This window comes from Notechis scutatus, chromosome 12, assembly GCF_049901735.1.
Source record: "Notechis scutatus isolate UNSWTSFEM ecotype Mainland chromosome 12, rNotScu1.2, whole genome shotgun sequence".
Taxonomy (NCBI): Eukaryota; Metazoa; Chordata; class Lepidosauria; order Squamata; family Elapidae; genus Notechis; species Notechis scutatus.
In genome coordinates, this window is record NC_142020.1 from 8,848,984 (window position 1) to 8,867,801 (window position 18,818).

The 18,818-nt window shown below is 43.6% G+C and overlaps 1 protein-coding gene across 3 annotated transcripts in view; it reads left to right on the forward strand.

The window, feature by feature from the left end:
• RAB11FIP3 (RAB11 family interacting protein 3) overlaps positions 1 to 18,818 on the forward strand; it is a 77,598-nt gene that overhangs the window by 8,788 nt on the left and 49,992 nt on the right. For all 3 annotated transcript variants that reach the window (XM_087973229.1, XM_026680768.2, XM_026680770.2), the window contains exon 2: positions 13,905 to 13,998. In XM_087973229.1, the coding sequence (XP_087829355.1) occupies positions 13,905 to 13,998 (94 nt within the window). The remainder of the gene's footprint in view (positions 1 to 13,904; positions 13,999 to 18,818) is intronic.

Genomic DNA, 18,818 nt, shown 5'->3' on the forward strand with positions numbered 1-18,818 from the left:
CCTTTCCTTTCCTTTCCTTCTTTTATCTTCCTTTCCTTTCCTTTCCTTTCCTTTCCTTTCCTTTCCTTTCCTTTCCTTTCCTTCCTTTCCCTTCCCTTCCTTCCCTTCCCTTCCCATCCCTTCCTTTCCTTTCCCTTCCTTTCCTTTCCTTTCCTTTCCTTTCCTTCTCTTTTCACTTCTTTTATCTTCCTTTCCTTTCCTTTCGTTACCTTACTTTACCTTTTCACTTCTTTTATCTTCCTTTCCTTTCCTTATCTTTTCTTTTGAGACACCTCTAGCGTCATATAACTAAGAGGTTTTGGCTACTTAGCATTTGAAACTTAAGATTTGAGTTTCTTTTCCACTTTTGATTCTTTTCAGCGTGGCAACTACGGAAATTATTAGGTTCCATGCAATGCAAACTGAGGCAGTATGTTAGAGAGTTTTAAAATGCTTGTTATTGTTGGAAAGTCTCCTTTGCCCTCCAAATTAGTCATACCTAATGCACACTGTACTGAAACCAACAAGCCAATCTATTCATGCATTTAAACTGATATTTCATGCAAATTCTGTCTACGGAATTGTTCTTTAGGAGGAAAAAAAACCTCGCTGATCCAACAAGGATTTCTTTTCTGTTAAACTGAATATTAAACATAGTTGCTCACCACTCTTTAAATTGCCTTTAGTTAGTAATTAAAGGAAAATAAAGCACATAATTGGATTTCTACATATCCAAAATAGTATGTATTTTTCTCTTGATCCATATTGGCATTGACTAAGTAGTGGTCTCCAAATTTTTCTTATCACAGATGCTCCTTGTCCTGCCTTCAGGTGCTTTGGAGAATAGCTTGACTCCCTCTTCTTTGGGGCAGCCCCTGAGATATTGGGAGACTGTTATCATGTCACCCCTAGTCCTTCTTTTCATTAAACGGTACTAAAGTTAGGGTTTGTGCGATGGTTGTAGGTTGAAGGACTGGTCATCAGGTATTGTTTTCAGTGTCACTGTAACTTCAAAGGGTTCTTAAGCAAATAGTAAGTCGAGAACTACCTGTATAAATGTGTCAATAAACTGGAGTTTTCAGCATTTCGTGGGGTGTCTCTTTCCTGAGCTAGTCTACCCGGAATGACTTGACCCCACGGCTGACCCACAGACCTGCTGAAGTGACCTCTTTCAGATCACCAAGGCTTGAAACTGACGGAACTGGTGAACCAGAAGAGCAAAATGATCCATCTGCTTTCACTCCTTTTTATTTCTGCTGCGGCCCTGATGAGAGTTTAGATTTAAGAAACTGCCGAGTTTAGCAGTGTGGGAAGGATCAGTCATGAGTTTAAAAGAAGGAAGCACAAGAGGGAATCTCTTCTTGACTCAAGTGGAGTCTTTTTGCCAACATTTGTCATCATGCATAATGTCAGAATGTAGCTGAGAACAAGAAAGCCTTTCCCCCCCTATTTGCTTATCGTTCCTGGCTTTGGAATTTGTCAATATGCTGCTACCGGATTATTGCAAAAATGTTTGTGGAAGCAGCTTTGAAACATTCCCCCCAAGGACCTGGATACATCTTTAAAAATGCTTCTTTCAATTTGAGCTGAAAGGATGCCAAAAGAAGTTGAGGTTTTTTTTTCTGAGAATGAAGAATTGCTTATTTCTAGATCTGGGTTAAGCAAAAACAGAACAACAAGAGGAAAAAAAGTTTGATAGTGCATTATGGGGTTTGCGTGCCGGTTTCCCCAAAGATGGCTGGGCATTATGGCTTTTCGTGCTGGTGGGAAATCAGTGGGAATTGAAGCTTAGCATCTTTTAAGGACAACGAAGTGGAAAGAGGATCAGGTGAGATCCAAATGTGTAATTTTTATTTCTTCTTCTTGGTTTCGTGCTCTAAAAGCTCAACCATTTGTAAGCCAAGATTTGTGGTTACTTTGAGGTCCGTAGCAAGCAGTTAGACGTTTCTTGTGATGAACATGGAGAACATTGGAGGAGTTTGCATTACATTTCATTACCCAGCTAGGTAATCATCAGTTACTAATGATAAAATCAGTTTAATATACCGATCATGTTACCTGCTTGGGTAATGAAACATCTGCAAAAAAACAACAACAACCCAGCTGAGAGACCACTAAGAACCCCACAGTTGTTGTTGTTGCTGTTGTTATTGTCCTCTTCTCCTTTTCCACTCCACAAATCCCATTCCTTTCTAGCATGATGATGTTACCTAGTTGGGTAATGAAACGTCTGCAAGAAAACAGCCAAGGTCAGAGGGCACCAAGGATCCCACAGTCTTTTTCTTCTTCCTCCTCCTCTTCCTCCTCCCCCCGTCCCATTCCCTTCTAGTAGTGTTGAGGTTCCCTAGTTAGGTAATGAAACATCTGCAAGAAAACAGCCAATCTCAGAGACCACCAAAGACCCCATATTCTTCTTCTTCTTCTTCTTCTTCTTCTTCTTCTTCTTCTTCTTCTTCTTCTTCTTCTTCTTCTTCTTCTTCTTCTTCTCTTCTTCTTCTTCTTCTTCTTCTTCTTCTTCTTCTTCTTCCTTCTCCTTCCTCCTTCTCCTCCTTCTCCTTCTCCTTCTCCTTCCTCCTCCTTCCTCCTCCTTCTTCCTTCTCCTCCTTCTTCCTTCTTCTCCTTCCTTCCTTCCTTCCTCCTTTTCCTCCTCCTCCTCCTCCTCCTCTTCTCTTCCTCCTTCCTCTTCTTCTTCTTCCTCCTCCTCCTCCTTCTGCCCCACTCCCTTCTAGCACTGTTCCCTAGTTGGGTAATGAAACATCTGCAAGAAATCCACCAAGCTGGGAGAGCACCCAGGACCCTACCGTTCAACCCTGAGCTTCTATTGGTACTTCTTCCTGCTTTGTACAACCTGAAGTCCCCTGTCTGAGCTGTCCCTGTCCCCCTGTTTCTCTTTTGGCTATAACCAATTAGTAAAAAACACAGAGCACCTTCATTCAAGCTGGAAGCCCGTTCCAACGTTCCAAGCTTGGCAAGATGAATGCATTCTGTGTTAGGCAACACCCATTCATTTCGTTCCCTGTTTTGATGTTGCGGTCTTGTGGTTAAGCAATCAAGAATGTTTTTCTTTTCCTGGTTAGATGGCCCTTTCCTCCTCCCCCCGCCCCCCCCCATTGGAATAGCAGCTTTAAGTTTCAGGCTTCATTAAAAGCCCCGTCCTGTTCCTTTCCCTCCCAAGCATACATAGCTAAGGTGAAATTGGTATGTGTGCGTCTCTAAGATCGAGGGAGGGCCCTGTACGAAGAACAGAAAGCTTTCTGTAATTCCCCCACCCCCTGAAACAGGAGCTTCAGCGCAAGGATTATTCTCCAGACAACCTGAGCATGGTTATCAAACTTTGGTCTCTGTGAGCTCATGTGGTTTCGCTTGGGAGTGTAAATATGTCTGCATGAAGCCAGCGTGGTTAGGTTTGCAGACAAAAGGGAAGTCGTTCTGTTTGTTTTCTGCAGTGGTCGTTTGACAAGCATTGCAAAGGCTACCTCCTTGCAGGAGAAGTTAGGCAGGCAGTCCTTGATTTACGACCACAATTGAGCCAAGAATTTAGGTTGCTAAAGAGAGACATTCATTCAGTGAGTTTTGCCCCATTTTACAGCTTTACTGGCCACCATTGTTAAGCGAATCACTGCGTTTGTTAAGTGGGGAATATGGTTGTTAAGGGAATCCAGCTACCCCATTGACTTCGCTCATCAGAAGATTGCAAAAGGGACCCTTGGGAGACGGCAACACTCATAAATGGGAAGGAAGGGAGGAACGAAGGAATGAACAGATGAAAGAAAGAAAGAAAGAAAGAAAGCAAAAGAAAACAATGAAAGAGAAAGAAGGAAGGAAAGGGAAGAAAGGAAGGAAATGAAAGAAAGAAAGAAAAGGAAGAAAAGAAAGAAAGAAAGAAAGAAAGAAAGAAAGAAAGAAAGAAAGAAAGAAAGAAAGAAAGAAAGAAAGAAAAGAAAGAAAGGGGATGATGAAGGGAGGGGAAAGGAAAGGAAAAAAGGAAGGGAAGGGAAGGAAGGAAAAGAAGAAAGAAAGAAAAGGAAGAAAGAAAAAGATGAAAGAAAGAATGAAAAAGAATGAAAGAAAAAAAGGAAAAGAGGAAGAAAGAAAGAAAGGATGACAAAGGGAAGGGAAAGGAAAGGGAAAGAAGGAAGGAAAAGATGAAAGAAAAAAAGAAAGAAAAGGGATGATGAAGGGAGGGGAAAGGGGAAAAAAGGGAAAGAACGAAGGAAGGAAAAGATAAAGAAAAAAAGAAAGAAAGAAAGGTAGAAAGAAAGAAAGGAAAGTACGAAAGAAAGAAAGAAAAGAAAGAAAGAAAGAAAGAAAGAAAGAAAGAAAGAAAGAAAGAAAGAAAGAAAGAAAGAAAGAAAGAAAAAGCTACCAAAGAGTCCCAGAGCTGAGCAGAGGCTGAGAAAAGGAGAACAATTCCAGAAGAAATCCATGGCAAATCACTTCCATGTTGCGGCTAGAAATACGATGCGGACTGTAGTTGATCTTGGAAAGCCAACTGGGATGGAACTTGGAGAGGGAGGCTCTCCCAGGGCTCTAGGCCAGATTGGGAAGTGTGTGTGTGTGTGTGTGTGTGTGTAGAAACATCCCAGGAGAAAGCAGGGAGAAACCACTTATGTTCTCTTCCCAAGAAAAGGGCCAGGACTTGGCTATGAAGTCATCAGCTCATCTCAAAATGATTTGCCCTCAATTTGTCGTGTTGTGTAGACTCCACAAACACGCGACTTGGGAGTCCTTCTCAGTTGCGGTCCCTGGGAGTGACAAATCCATAGCTGGTTTTGGATCAGTGTAGAGATGGCAGAGTCCTCTCTATGGATGGAAGACGGATCTAACTACAGGGAGTTCCCCAGCTTCTGGTCTAGGCCGCTGGCCTGTCCTCCGAGGCTTCTGTGTGTGTCTTGGGTAGTAGAGTTCAACCCTTCCCTTTCCTGGTCTCCAATCTGGGGCTTTGACAGACACACACACACCCCTCCTGCTTTTCCACAGGTGCCAAGTCAAATCCATATGGCAAACCGCCTTGATTTAGGATGGGTGATGTTTTGTTTTTCCTTCCAGGAATCCTATGCACGGCTGCATTTTTGGGCTGGGAGGAGAGGTTCACATTTCTTCAGTTTTGCCCTAAATGGCGCTTTCTCGAGATCATTTTAACTCTAGTCCTGAGAAGAATCTGCCACCTTTTCCTTTGCTAGTCCATATCAGGTGGCCCCAAATGTAGATAATATGAACATTAGTTTAGTTTACTGTATTGTCATTGCACCTCATACAACGAAATCAAATCCCATCCTCAGGGCACATCATGACCATGAAAATAAACACAAACACACATCCTTCACCCTCCACACATTGAACTGAAAACCCGCAACACCAGACCAACACTGCACTATACAGTAGAATTCAAAAGAGCTCCTGCCCTGGGATAGAAGCTGTTTTTCAGCCTATTTGTCCTTGTTTTCATTATCCTGTACTGTCTGCCAGATGGTAATAGTTTAAAAAAAAGGTGCCAAGGATGAGATGGATGTTTGAGGATGTTTTGAACTTTCTTAAGGCAGTGAGAGCTATAAAGCTCTTCCAAAGAGGGCAACCCATGATCCTCTGGGCAATGACATTAACCCTCTGGAGCGCTGTCCTATCTGCCACTGTGCAAACTGTACACAGGTGTAGTAAGTTAAGATACTCTCTAGGGTGCAGCGGTAGAAGGTCACCAGCAGTTTTTCATTCCGTTGTTGTTTTCTGAGAAACCTCAGGTAGCATAATCTCTGCTGGGCCCTTTTGACCAGGGCTGCAATGTGAGCATCCCAGGTCAGGTCCTCTTTTAGGGTAACACCCAGAAACTTAAAACTGGCCACTTGCTCCTCTCAGTCTCCATTGATAAGCAAGGGCTGGAGGTCTGATCTGTTCCTTCTATATAAGCTCCTTGGTCTTATTGGTGTTGAGGATCAAGTTATTGTCTCCACACCACGAAAGCAACTGGTCCACCTCATCTTGGTAGGCAGACTCATCTCCCCGCGTCCCAGAGATGAGTCCCACCATTAATTATGGAAACAGGTTTTTTTTCTGGTATCAACACATTTGCTGTGTCTGCCTACAAAAAAAGTATGTTTGTCTGTCCCACGTTGGCCACACCTGAGCAGGGAAAATGCAAGAAATATAGGTAGTCCTTGACTTACGACCACACAACTGAGCCCCGGATTTCTGTTGCTAAGCGAGACAGTTGTTAAGTAGGTTTTGCACCATTTTATGACCTTTCTTGCCACAGTTGTTAAGTGAAGCGGTTCCTCAGTGAATCTGGCTTCCCCATGGACTTTGCTTGTCAGAAGTTTGCAAAAGGGAATGACATGACCCCTGGGACACGATCAAGTAGACTGCAGGGGTGCTGCCACGGGTTATAAATGTGAAAAACGGCCAGTTGTCGCTTTTTCAGTGTTGTCGTAACTTTAAACGGTCACTAAAGGAACTGTTATAAATTGAGGATGATCTGTACTTGTGATAGGTAGGTAAGTAGGTAGGTAGGTAGATAGATGATGAGATAAAATTATAAGGAGATAAGGAAATGGGAGGTAGAAATGATAAACAGAATAGAACAGAATAGAATAAAGGATAGAATAGAAATAAGGATAGAATAAAAATAGAAATAATAGAAATAGAATAGAAATAGGATAGAATATAAATAGGAATAGAATATGAATATAGAATAGAATAGAATAGAATAGAATAGAATAGAATATGGAATGGAATGGAATGGAATGGAATAGGAATAGGAAAGAATAGAATAGAATATAAATAGGAATAGAATAGAATATGAATATAGAATGGAATGGAATAGAATATGGAATAGAATAGAATAGAATGAATAGGAATAGGAATAGGAATAGGAATAGGAATAAGAATAGAATAGAATAGAATAGAATAGGAATAGAATAGGAATAGAATAGAATATTGGGATGAAGAATAGAATAGAATAGAATAGAATAGAATAGAATAGAATAGAATAGAATAGAATAGAATATTGGGATGAAGAATAGAATAGAATAGAATAGAATAGAATAGAATAGAATAGAATAGAATAGAATAGAATAGAAAGTAGAATAGAAAGTAGAATAGAATAGAATAGAATAGAATAGAATAGAATAGCAGGAAAGGACTTTGGAGGTCTTAGATGATGGATGTAGAGAGAGATGGAGATACCAGTAGAAACAGAAGAGGGAGGGAGGGAGGGGGAGAGAGAGAGAGAGAGAGAGAGAGAGAGAGAGAGAGAGAGAGATGCTTTTGATGTGCTGTTATTTGAGAGACGCATCATCTTGAAAACCACCACCGATTTCCTGCTTGGAAGCGGTGCGTTTGTGTGTTGCTTTTTGAAAGCAAAACTTTCCATAGAAGATTCTCAAGAACAGTAAGATCCGTACCCCGTGTTTTTTTTCCCCCTGGTGCCCTATGCGATGATGAGTTATACGGTCAACCTTTTTTTCCCCCCTGTGATGCTTTCTGCCTGCATAGTTAAAAACATGATTGGGGAGGGGAAATGCTGAGCCACGCAGCATTTGTGAAGGTGGAAATGAGTCACTTGTGATGACTTGGTTCAGCCACCATGGAGCCAAATAATGCATGTGAAGGAACAAGGGTCGCCACCTCTGACCCCTCAATGGCCTTGCGTGATATGTTGGAGATCACCCTCATCCCCCCCCCAAAGAGGGACAAGATCAGGTTCTGTTTGGAGAAGGGCGTCAGGAATAGGATAGAATATAAATAGGAATAGAATAGAATAGGAATATAGAATAGAATAGTCAGGAATGTTAGGGGTCTCAAGTGGGCGGCGCCTCGAGCATCTGCAAGGCTCTTGACATCCACAACCGTCTTCGATATCTTCCCCTACAACAGGGGTCTCCAACCTTAGCAACTTGAAGACTTGTGTCAAGGACTTCAACTCAGCCAGCAAAGCAGAATTCCTCAGCCAGCAAAGCTTTAAGACTTGTGGACTTCCTCAGCCAGCAAAGCTTTAAGACTTGTGGACTTCAACTCCCAGAATTCCTCAGCCAGCAAAGCTTTAAGACTTGTGGACTTCCTCAGCCAGCAAAGCTTTAAGACTTGTGGACTTCAACTCCCAGAATTCCTCAGCCAGCAAAGCTTTAAGACTTGTGGACTTCCTCAGCCAGCAAAGCTTTAAGACTTGTGGACTTCAACTCCCAGAATTCTCAGCCAGCAAAGCTTTAAGACTTGTGGACTTCTCAGCCAGCAAGCTTAAGACTTGTGGACTTCAACTCCCAGATTCTCAGCCAGCAAAGCTGGCTGAGGAATTCTGGGAGTTGAAGTCCACAAGTCTTAAAGTTGCCAAGGTTGGACACCCCTGCGCTAAAGCAACAAAGCCACAAAAGTAGGTAAAGTCCCTTTAATACTTCCAACTTGGCCCCACAATGCCCGGTTATCCTCGGCTGGAGAAAAAAAACTCTCCCAAGAACAGTTTTTAAAGGGAAGAAATTCACTCCGAACTCAAAGTACATATAGATTATACATAAAAACCAACACAAACCCCGCTGCAGCAATTAAGGAGACAGGGCAGGATAAGGAATTGAAGACGTCAAAAGATAACAAAACACACACAGTTGGGAGGACACCGGAACCCAGAGAAGACTTGACAAACAAAGATAGGAGCTGTGCGCAAACACCCTCTTTATCCTGTTTTCTCAGCTGCAACTAATGAAGGGAATCAGGGCCTTTTTCTCCCCCGTAACCCATGTTGCTCCCTTATCCGTTTCTCCCTGCGTGCTCTAGGATGAAGAGGGGGGTGGGCCTGGGTCTTCCTCTGAATGCCCAGCCGGACTGTGCCCTTCCCCAGTTTCCTCCACAGCCACCAGGGCCAAACTCCCACTTCCTGTCAGCTGTTCCACCTCTCCCTCAGAATCAGATTCCAACAGGGGCATGACAGCTGCATGCAAAAAAAAAAAAAAATCTATATAAAATGTTTTATAGATGGCATTTTGCACCAACAAGATCAGCGAAAATGTATAAGGATAGATATACTAAATGTTGGCAATGTAATCAAATGTCTGGCTCATGTTACCATATGTGGGGGACACAGACATGTCCACAACTTAAAAAATATTGGAGGAAAATGCATACCTGGTTGGGAAAAAAATGATAAAGCAGCATTTAGATATGAAACCAGAAATACTTTCATTGGGCTTTCTACCAGAAAAATATGATAAAGAGATTTATACACTTGATTTTAGATACGCTAACTGCAGCTAGAATTGCATATGCTAAACAATGGAAGTGCGATGAGGTCCCGACAGATGAGAAGGTAATTAAGGGTTAGTGTTAGATAATTAACCAGCGGAACAGCTTACCACCAGAAATCATGGGGGCTCCATCACTGGAGGTTTTTAAGAAGAGACTGGACAGTCACTTGTCCGAGATGGCATAGGTTCTCCTGTTTGAGCAGGGGTTGGACTAGAACAGGGGTCACCAACCTTTTGGACCTCAGGGGACCACCAAACTCATAATTTTAAATCCTGTGGACCACTAATATGAATTTTGACTGACGGTGGCTTGCTGGCATTGGTGGGAAAGTCGGTGCTGCTCCGGGATGACCAAAGGACCAGTCTTGTGACTATTGTAGGTCTGGAATATGGGACCGGCCCGTGGTAGGGTTGGAAATCTCTGCCGTAGGGGGTGGCATGTGTAATGTGCAAATTTGCGGGTGGTGGAATGTGCAAAAAGCAGTGCAGCCCTTGCCAGCCAGGATGAGGTAATGGTGCCGTTGCGGCAAGAGAGGGGGGCTGGTGGCACAGGTGGGCCGAAGCAGCAATGGAGATGGCTGGAAGGTGCGGGAGCGCCGCGCTATTTAGCATTCCGCTTTCGCTCGAGGAGCCCAGCCGAAGTTTCCCGCGCTGCTCACGCTTCAGCATTTTCACTGCCCGGGAAAGGAGTTTGGCCAAGCTATCTGCAAAATCATCTCTCTCTCTCTCTCTCTCTCTCTCTCTCTCTCTCTCGAAGCACTCGCAGAAGCAGCGTGGGAAAGGGTAGAGGCCAGTGGGTGGGCCGGCCATGTGGGCGGCACAGTCTTGTGTTCCCGCACAGCCTGGATTAATTGATTTTGGGGGGCATTTCTTTGCGGATCACCAACATTTTCTCGTGGACCACCAGTGGTCCCCAGCCCACTGGTTGGCAACCACTGGACTAGAAGACCACTAAAGTCCCTTCCAGTTCAATTATATTCTGTATTTATTCTATATTCTATATTCTATCAGTGATGGGATTCAATTTTTTTAAACTACCGGTTCTTGTGGGCGTGGCTTGGTGGGCATGGCAGAGGAAGGTTACTGCAAAATCTCCATTCCCTCCCCACCCCACTAACTTGCTTTCCAGCTCTGTTTTCCTGGGCAGGGCAACCAAAGAAGACCCAGCCGATCAGCTGGGACTCAATGGGAGGCAGAGAATAGATGGCGGCAGGGCCAGTCAGAAATGGGATTTGCCAGTTCTCTGAACTACTCAAAATTTCCGCTAACGGTTCTGCAGAACTGGTCCGAACCTGCTGAATACCACCTCTGTTTTCTATATTCTATATTGTACTCTACACTCTATCCTACTCTACTCTTATTCTTTTCTATTCACTATTCTATTTTAGTCTCGTCTCATCTCGTTTAGTCTAGTCTACATTTATTTATTTATTTGATCGATTGATTGACATATATTACAATAATACAGTGTAATAAGTGTGTTGGGTCACATTTGTTGCATTGTTCAGTACACAATAAAGGGAAGAGCCCCCAATCTTCCCCTTGGGGGGGTAGCCTGAGTTAAAACATTGCATCTTTCCCGTTTATTTGTTTGGCCTGTGCAGGAAGCTCTCGGTTCTATTTTGCCCCATTATGCAGAAATTGGTGTTTTTTTTTAAAAAAAGGGAAAATTATATCTGTTTCTGCGCCTCGTCTTTCTCTCCCAGTCCCCTAATCTTTGCTAACCTGTGATTTCCCCCCCTCTCTTCTCTCCATATTTCCCGCTAATTGCTGCAGCATTATGAAAGTGTTATTATCTACAGCTGCAGACTCAAGGGTCTTTGGTTTTTATTATAAAGTCCCTATAATTGGGCAATCAAAATATATTTTTTTAAAGGACATTATAATGAAAATGCTTGCAAGCTTAAAAAGCGGTGGGTAAGGGGAGGGAATTTTGGGGGTTTCGTCGTCTGGTAATTTCTCACTGTTTATGTAATGTTTCAAAGCTTTGCAGCTGTTAGCTACGGTAATCCGTATAATAATTGACCAAGATGATCCCCCCAATTACTAAGGAAGGCATGATCCACCCTGGTTGATTCATGGCTGAAGTGAGATCCTGTGCATGGCATTTTTATAATCACACTCTGCTGGTGATTAATCTGCCTGCCTCTTAATCATCCGGTTTTTAGATGAAGTCAGACTTGATTTGGGTTTGCGTAGGGAGCTAAGCCACGAATCAGAGTTTAAAAGCCCCATAGCCTAGATTCACAGAACTGAAGGATGGTTTAGCCCAGGGGTCGCTAACCTTTTGGACCTCAAGGACCACCAAACTCATAATTTTAAATCCCACGGACCAGAGACCCTGGGAAAATCCCCAAAAAAGTCTGCAGGAAAATTCCCCACCCCGTTTTCCTACTGATCGGTCATTCTTTATTTGGGATCGCAGCTCTGTTCTCAGGGGGAGAGAGGGAGAGAGAGAAAGAGAGACTTTTGGCTTCATGCAAGGAAAGCAGCAGAAGTCTTTCTTTCTCTCCCCCAAACTCCGCCAGAAATGAATCTTTGCTGGTGCAGCCTCTTGGAGCAGGAGGCCTTGCAGGGTCCCAAAGACTCATTTCTGGCGGAGTTTGGGGGAGAGAAAGAAAGACTTCTGGTGCTTTCCTTGCATGCAGCCAAAAGCAGAAGAAGGAAGAAGCGGAAAGAAGCAGCCCGGTGGCCAGGCGAGGCGGAGTGGGGCAAGCTCTTCCCCTCTGCCCTTTCCCCTTCCCCTCACTACCTCTTGTTGTTCTCAATGCAAGTGACACAAGCCGCGTGTTCCCACGCAGCCTGGATTAATTGCTTTGGGGGTGACATTTCTCTGCGGACCACTAAAATTTTCTTGCGGACCACCAGTGGTCTCCGGCCCATTGGTTTAGCCCAGCATGAGGACACTGCTCTGATGGCTGGGTACAGATAGTCCTCGACTTACGACCACAACTGAGCCCAAAATTTCTGTTGCTAAGTGAGATAGTTAAGTGAGTTTTGACCCATTTTACGACCTTTGTGGCCACAGTCATTAAGTGAACCACTGACAAGTGTCCGAAGGTCACAAAAGGGGATCACGTGGCCCTGGGACACTGGAACCATCATAAATGTGAGTCAATTGTGCATCCGAATATAAATCACATGATCCTGGGGATGCTACGACGGTCGTAAGTGTGAAAAACGGTCATAAGTCATTTTATTCGGTGCCATTGTCACTAAATGAATGGTTGTAAGTCAAGGATTATCTTGTCATCTTTAAAATTTCTCTTTTTGCTTATACAAACCTCAACAAAACATTGGCAGTAATAATAATAGAGAACAATTCTCCACCTCTATAACTGTCTGGTTTGGCTCTGCCACCCAACAAGACAGACACTTCAGAGGGTAATCAGGACAGCAGAAAAAAGAATTACTATCAACCTGCCTCCCATCGAGGACCTATACACTGCAGGAGTCATAAAGAGGGCTGGGAAAATATTTATAGACCCCTCACATCCCAGACATAAACTGTTTCAACTCCTTCCCTCAAAACGATGCTATAGATAGAGCCCTGCACACCACAACAACTAGACACAAGGACAGGTTTTTTCCCTGAACGCCATCCCTCTGCTAAACAAATAATTCCCTCAACACTGCCCAACTATTTACAAAGTCTGCACTACTATTACTGTTAATCTTCTTATCCTTCCTTTCACCCATCTCTTCCCACTTGTGACTGTATGACTGTAACATTGTCGCTTGTATCCTTACGATTTATATTGACTGCTTCCTAGTATGATTTGATTGCTTATTGTACCCTATGACTATTATTAAGTGTTGTACCTGATGATTCTTGACTCTTGACGAATGTCTTTTATGTACACTGAGAGCACCAAATTCCTTGTGTGTTCAATCACACTTGGCCAATAAAAATTCTATTCTATTCTATTCTATTCTATTCTATTCTATTATTCTATTCTATTCTATTCTATTCTATTCTATTCTATTCTATTCTATTCTATTCTATTCTATTCTATTCTATTCTATTCTATTCTTTCCTATTCCTATTCTATTGTACCCTATGACTATCGTTAAGTGTTGTAGTTTATGATTCTCGACTCTTGACAAATGTATCTTTTCTTTTATGTACACTGAGAGCTAATGCACCAAAGACAAATTCCTTGTGTGTCCAGTCACCCTTGGCCAATAAAGAATTCCATTCTATTCTATCCAACAAACGAACATTTGCAAACTGCACCAGTGCTACAATTAAGGGAAAATAAGCCCTCTTGGGAGTATATAACTGTAAATGTAAGGAATGATAATGCCTGGTTTAAATATGCACATTCATTATTTATGTCCAATTTATATACTTAAATTAAAATAGCTAAAAAGAGAGAGAGCCCCTTTTGAATTTTGAACATTGATTTTATGGACTGATTGGAGAGAAAGGGGAGGAGAGTATTATCTTTTGGATCTGAATGTCCTTTAAATGACATGGTTGTAATTTAAGTCACTGTGTGTATCATGCACCTGATTATCTAATGAGTGCAATTTACAGCCATTTGCATTCATTTATATTTATGGCCGTGAAGCAGGTTTTATGCCCATCCTTGAGGCTGTTTGGGAAAAAATTGAGGTTCGTCGTGCGAGGCTGAAGCTTGAATTAAATTTTTATCTGTGGCACAGGAAGTCTGATTTGTGTGTCTCTGTTTGCAGGTGAAGGATTTGATCAAGTTCTTGGACCCTATTGGGCTTGGTGTGATCAGCTTTGAAGACTTCTGCCGGGGGATTTCTGCAATCAGAAACGGAGGTCGGTTTCTATTTTTTTTTTGTACAGGTGGATCAGAAAATAGGTCCACAAATTGGAAGAGGTCCTTCCTGTTTCCCCCAGATCCTGATTGAGGAGGAGTTTCATGACAACGATGGAATATTCTAAACCCGTTTTTTGAACATTCATGGCTCTTTAAAACAAGACGAACAGAGAGAAAGGATGGATTTGGTAGACAGAGACCAAACCTTTTCCTCTTTTAAAATAAATATATTTTATTAAATTTTACCCTTTTAAAAACAAATAATATTTACAATTTTTGCAGTAAGTTGTGGCATTGACTTTTCCATATTCATTTACATACATACATATATACATACATACACACACACACACATATATACACATACACACACACACACACACACATATATATATATATATGTACATATATATACATCATTTATATTTACATTTTGCATTGTCTTTTATTCCTGTTATCTAACCAAACATACAATTTTTCCCAGACCATATAGTATTCTTTTTCTTCCTTCTGCAATTCCATTGTAACTTTATTCATTTCTGCACAATCCATTTTTTTTTATAATCCTGTTGAAGACCAAACCTTTTCCTATTGCATCGGGTTAGGAAGGCATTCCAGTTTTGGGGAAAATTGGCCGAGGTTTAGGAATCTTCAAGGAATTTTTTTTTTTTAGGAATCTGGCTTGTTAGAACAAACTTTGTGTAATTTTAAACCACAGTCCCTCTTTCCAAAATGACCTGCTAATCCAAGATTGGACAAAGCTAGCCTGAAAGTCTTTCCGTCTTTTATTTTAACATACCATCCAGGGTAGTACAAATAATCCTCGGTTTACAACCACCATTGAATCCAAAATTGCTGTTGCTAAATGAGGCATTTGTTAGGTGGAGTTTTGCCCTATTTTATGATCTTTCCTTGTCACAGTTGTGAAGGCAATCCCTTTGTTAAGTCAGTAAGAACTACTGTTAGTTAGCCACACAGTTGTGAAGGAAATTTGGCTTCCTCAAGTTGACTTCGCTTGTCAGAAGGTCGCAGAAGGGGATCACGTGACCCCTGGGACCGTTGTAAATACGAGTCATTTGCCAGGTTCCTGAATTTTGATCACGGAGGATGCTGCAAGGGTCATGAATGTGAAAAACAGCCATAAGTCACTTTTTTCAGTACTGTTCTAACTTCAAATGGTCACTGAACGAACTGGTGTAAGTCAAGGACTACCTGTAGTAGAAGATGAAAAGTGTTCTGACCTTCTATATTTTCTTGCTGGTTTTGGGGAGAAACTGGTTCTTCTGTTAGGCCCGTTAAGCGGGGAATCCAGCCTTTGGTGATTTGTATGAACCTCTGATGCTTCTAGTCAGTCAAGGCTCCTCCTGGGAGATTAATCTCAATTCAGATGCTGGCAGCGGAGACGTTTTCCTCTGGAATACCTCATTAGGCTTCACATCCGCTGTCATCCACAGTGGTTCAAACTGAATAAATGGCTACGATCAGATGAGAATAAGTGGATGATCTGTAGGATGTGTAGGTGTGTGTGAGAGAGAGAGAAAGAGAGAAAGGGAAGGAGGAAGGGGGAGGGAGAGAAGGAAGAAGGGGAGAGAGAAGGAAGGAGGAGGAGAGAGAGAGAAGGAGAAAGGGAGAGAAAGAGGAAGGAAGAGGGGAGAGAGGGAAAGAGAAGGAGGAAGGGAGAGAGAGAAAAGGAGGAAGGGAGAGAAAGAGGGAGGGGGAGAGAGAGAAAGAGAGGGAAGGAGGAAAGGGAGAGAGAAGGAAGAAGGGAAGGGAAGGAGAAGGAGGAGAGAAGGAGAGAAGGAAGAAGGGAAGAGAGAAGGAGGAAGGAGGAGAGAGAAAAGGAGGAAGGGAGAGAAAGGGAGGGGGAGAGAGAAAGAGAGAGGAAGGAAGGAAGGGCGAGAGAGGAGGAAGGGCAAGAGAAAGAGAAGGAAGAAGGGGGAGAGAAGGAGGAAGGAGGAGAGAGAGAGAAGGAGGAAGGGAGAGAAAGAAGAGGGAGGAAGAGGGGAGAGAGGGAAAGAGAGGGAAAGAGAAAAGGAGGAAGGGAGAGAAAGAGGGAGGGGGAGAGAGAGAAAGAGAGAGGGAAGGAGGAAAGGGGAGAGAGAGAGGAGGAGGAAGGGAGAGAGAGAGAAGGAGGAAGGGAGAGAGAGAGGAAGGAAGGGGGGAGAGAGTGAAAGAGGGAAGGAGGAAGGGAAGAGAGAAAGAGAAGGAGGAAGGGAGAGAAAGAGGGAGGGGCAGAGAGGGTAAAAGAGAGGGAAGGAGGAAGGGAGAGGTTTCCAATGCTGATCACATGACTATGGGATGCTATGACAGTTGGAAATATGGGCCAAGTCACTGAGTGTCCAAATTTAGATGATGCAATTACAGGAAGGCTGCTTTGGCTGAAATTGTGAGGACTGGTTATAAGTACCACTCATTCAGCGCCATTGTAAATAGTCATTGAATGAGTGATTATGAAGTGAGGACTGCCTTGTATGGATTTCCCCAGGAAATCACCAGAATATGAGCTCAGGTTGTGCAAAGGAGTTTGGGTTTCAGCTGCGTTTCTCAACCTTGGCAATTTTAAGATGGGTGGACTTCAACTCCCAGAATTCCCTAACCAGCATGCTAGCTAGGGAATTGTGGGAGCTGAAGCCTTAAAAGTTGCCCAGGTTAAGAAATATTGCTCTTGACTAAGCATCCAAAAGTTGCTTGGGCATGATACAACGGTCATAAGTCTGAAAAAATGGTCATGAGTCACTTTTTTCAGTGCCATTGTATCTTTGAACGGTCAGTGTTGTAAATTGAAGACTACCTGTATCACAGAAATAATGGCAACCATCATAAATACAAGGACCACCTGTATAAACTGGGTCAAATACAGTCTTGGTTTGTCCCCTGCAGAAGGCAAAGTTTGATCAGAGCACCACACTTGTTTCCCCGAAAGCCATCCCTCTGCTAAACAAATAATCCCCTCAACACTGCCCAACTATTTACAAAGTCTGCATTACTATTACTGTTAATCTTCTCATCACTCCTTATCACTCATCCCCTCCCACTTGTGACTGTATGACTATAACCTTGTCACTTGCATCCTTACAATTTATCTTGACTATTTCCTAGTATGATTTGATTGCTTATTAAACCCTATGACTATTCTTAAGTGTTGTACCTGATGATTCTTGACTCTTGACCAGGGGTGGGCAAACATTTTGGCTCAGGGGCCGCATTGACTTTTAAAATTTGACAGACGGGCCGGGTCAGCACAAGATTTTTGGGAATCGCCCCCCACCCTTCCCCCCTTTCCTCCTTCCTCCCCTCGGAGGCCCCTGAGTCAGGAGTTGCTACCGCCAGCGCGGCTCATGCCCTCAGTCCGCGTTGCCTCGGGAAGGAAAGGCAAAAAGGAAGAGCCGCGGCGGTGCTTTGCAACAGCAGCAGCGGCTCCTGGTTTTGCCTTTCCCTTCCCGAGGCAACGCAGGACTGGAGCAGCGTGGAGCTGCGCCGGCGGTAGCAACTCCTGACAGCCCCAGCCGGATACCTGAGCGGAGCCCGGGCGGTGCGAGCGGAGGCCGCTGAGCGGCAGGAAAAGGGAGCTGGGCCAGCCACAGACCAGCCTCCGTGCAACACGCCGCCGCCCGGCCCCGGCGAGGGAAAGCAGCGGGCATTCCCGGGCGCGCAGCGGGGGTCTCTTTGGCCGGCCCCAATTTTTTTTCAGAGCGGAATATCATGCCTGGCGCCCGCGAGTTAAAACGAAGTCAAAGTTGCTGGGAAGTTGCTCGGGTGCTGGGAGCAGGCTTTTAAAGTGCCGCCCGAGCAGGACCGCCGAGCCGGGAACGGGCACCAAGGCAGGGCAAGGCTCCACCAGCAGCGGCCTAGCTTTAGGTGGCTCCAAGCAGCCCACCCGCCCGCTGGGTGGAACCTTTCCCGCTCCTCGGCGGGAAGACGCTCCAGCCTGCAAGCTTTGCCTTTGCAAAATTTAAGCCTGGAAGCCCCGGAAAAAAAGGGGATCGGCGGGGACTCACCTTGGAGAGGTCGCACTCGAAGGTGATTTCGAACTCCCAGCCAAGGCCTTTGCAAATTTCTTTTCTTTCCTACCCCTAGATTGCTCCGCACTGTTTTGCAGCTTTGGGGGCCACGCGGCACAGGGCAATACGCCACACCCAGCGATTTTTTTTCGGGGCGGGCCGGATTGGACAGACCAATGGCAGTGATTTTTTTTCAGGGGCGGGCCGGATTGGACAGACCAATGGCAGTGATTTTTTTTCAGGGCGGCCCGGATTGGACAGACCAATGGGCCGGATGTGGCCCCCGGGCCGTAGTTTGCCCACCCCTGCTCTTGACGAATGTATCTTTTCTTTTATGTACACTGAGAGCATTTGCACCAAAGACAAATTCCTTGTGTGTCCAATCACACTTGGCCAATAAAGAATTCTATTCTATTCTATTCTATTCTATTCTATTCTATTCTATTCTATTCTATTCTATTCTATTCTATTCTATTCTATTCTATTCTATTCCATTCCATTCCATTCCATTCTATTCCTTTCTTATTCCATTCCATTCCATTCCATTCTATTCTATCTACCACTTTTGCTAAAGTAGCACATCCCCTTAAGTCTTTCAAGAACTATATATACTGTATATATAAACCAGTAAAATTCCAGGTAGCCAGATTCTAATCGTCCACCTGCAAATTATTATTTTTTTAGCTTTTTCTTTAGCGGGGATCAAGCCTTCTTGCAATGTGAATACAACACATGGCGATGAAGGATAAAACAGAATTACTATCACTAGATTAGCGGGAAAAGCTGGATAGAGTTATAATCATTATCTATTACATTCT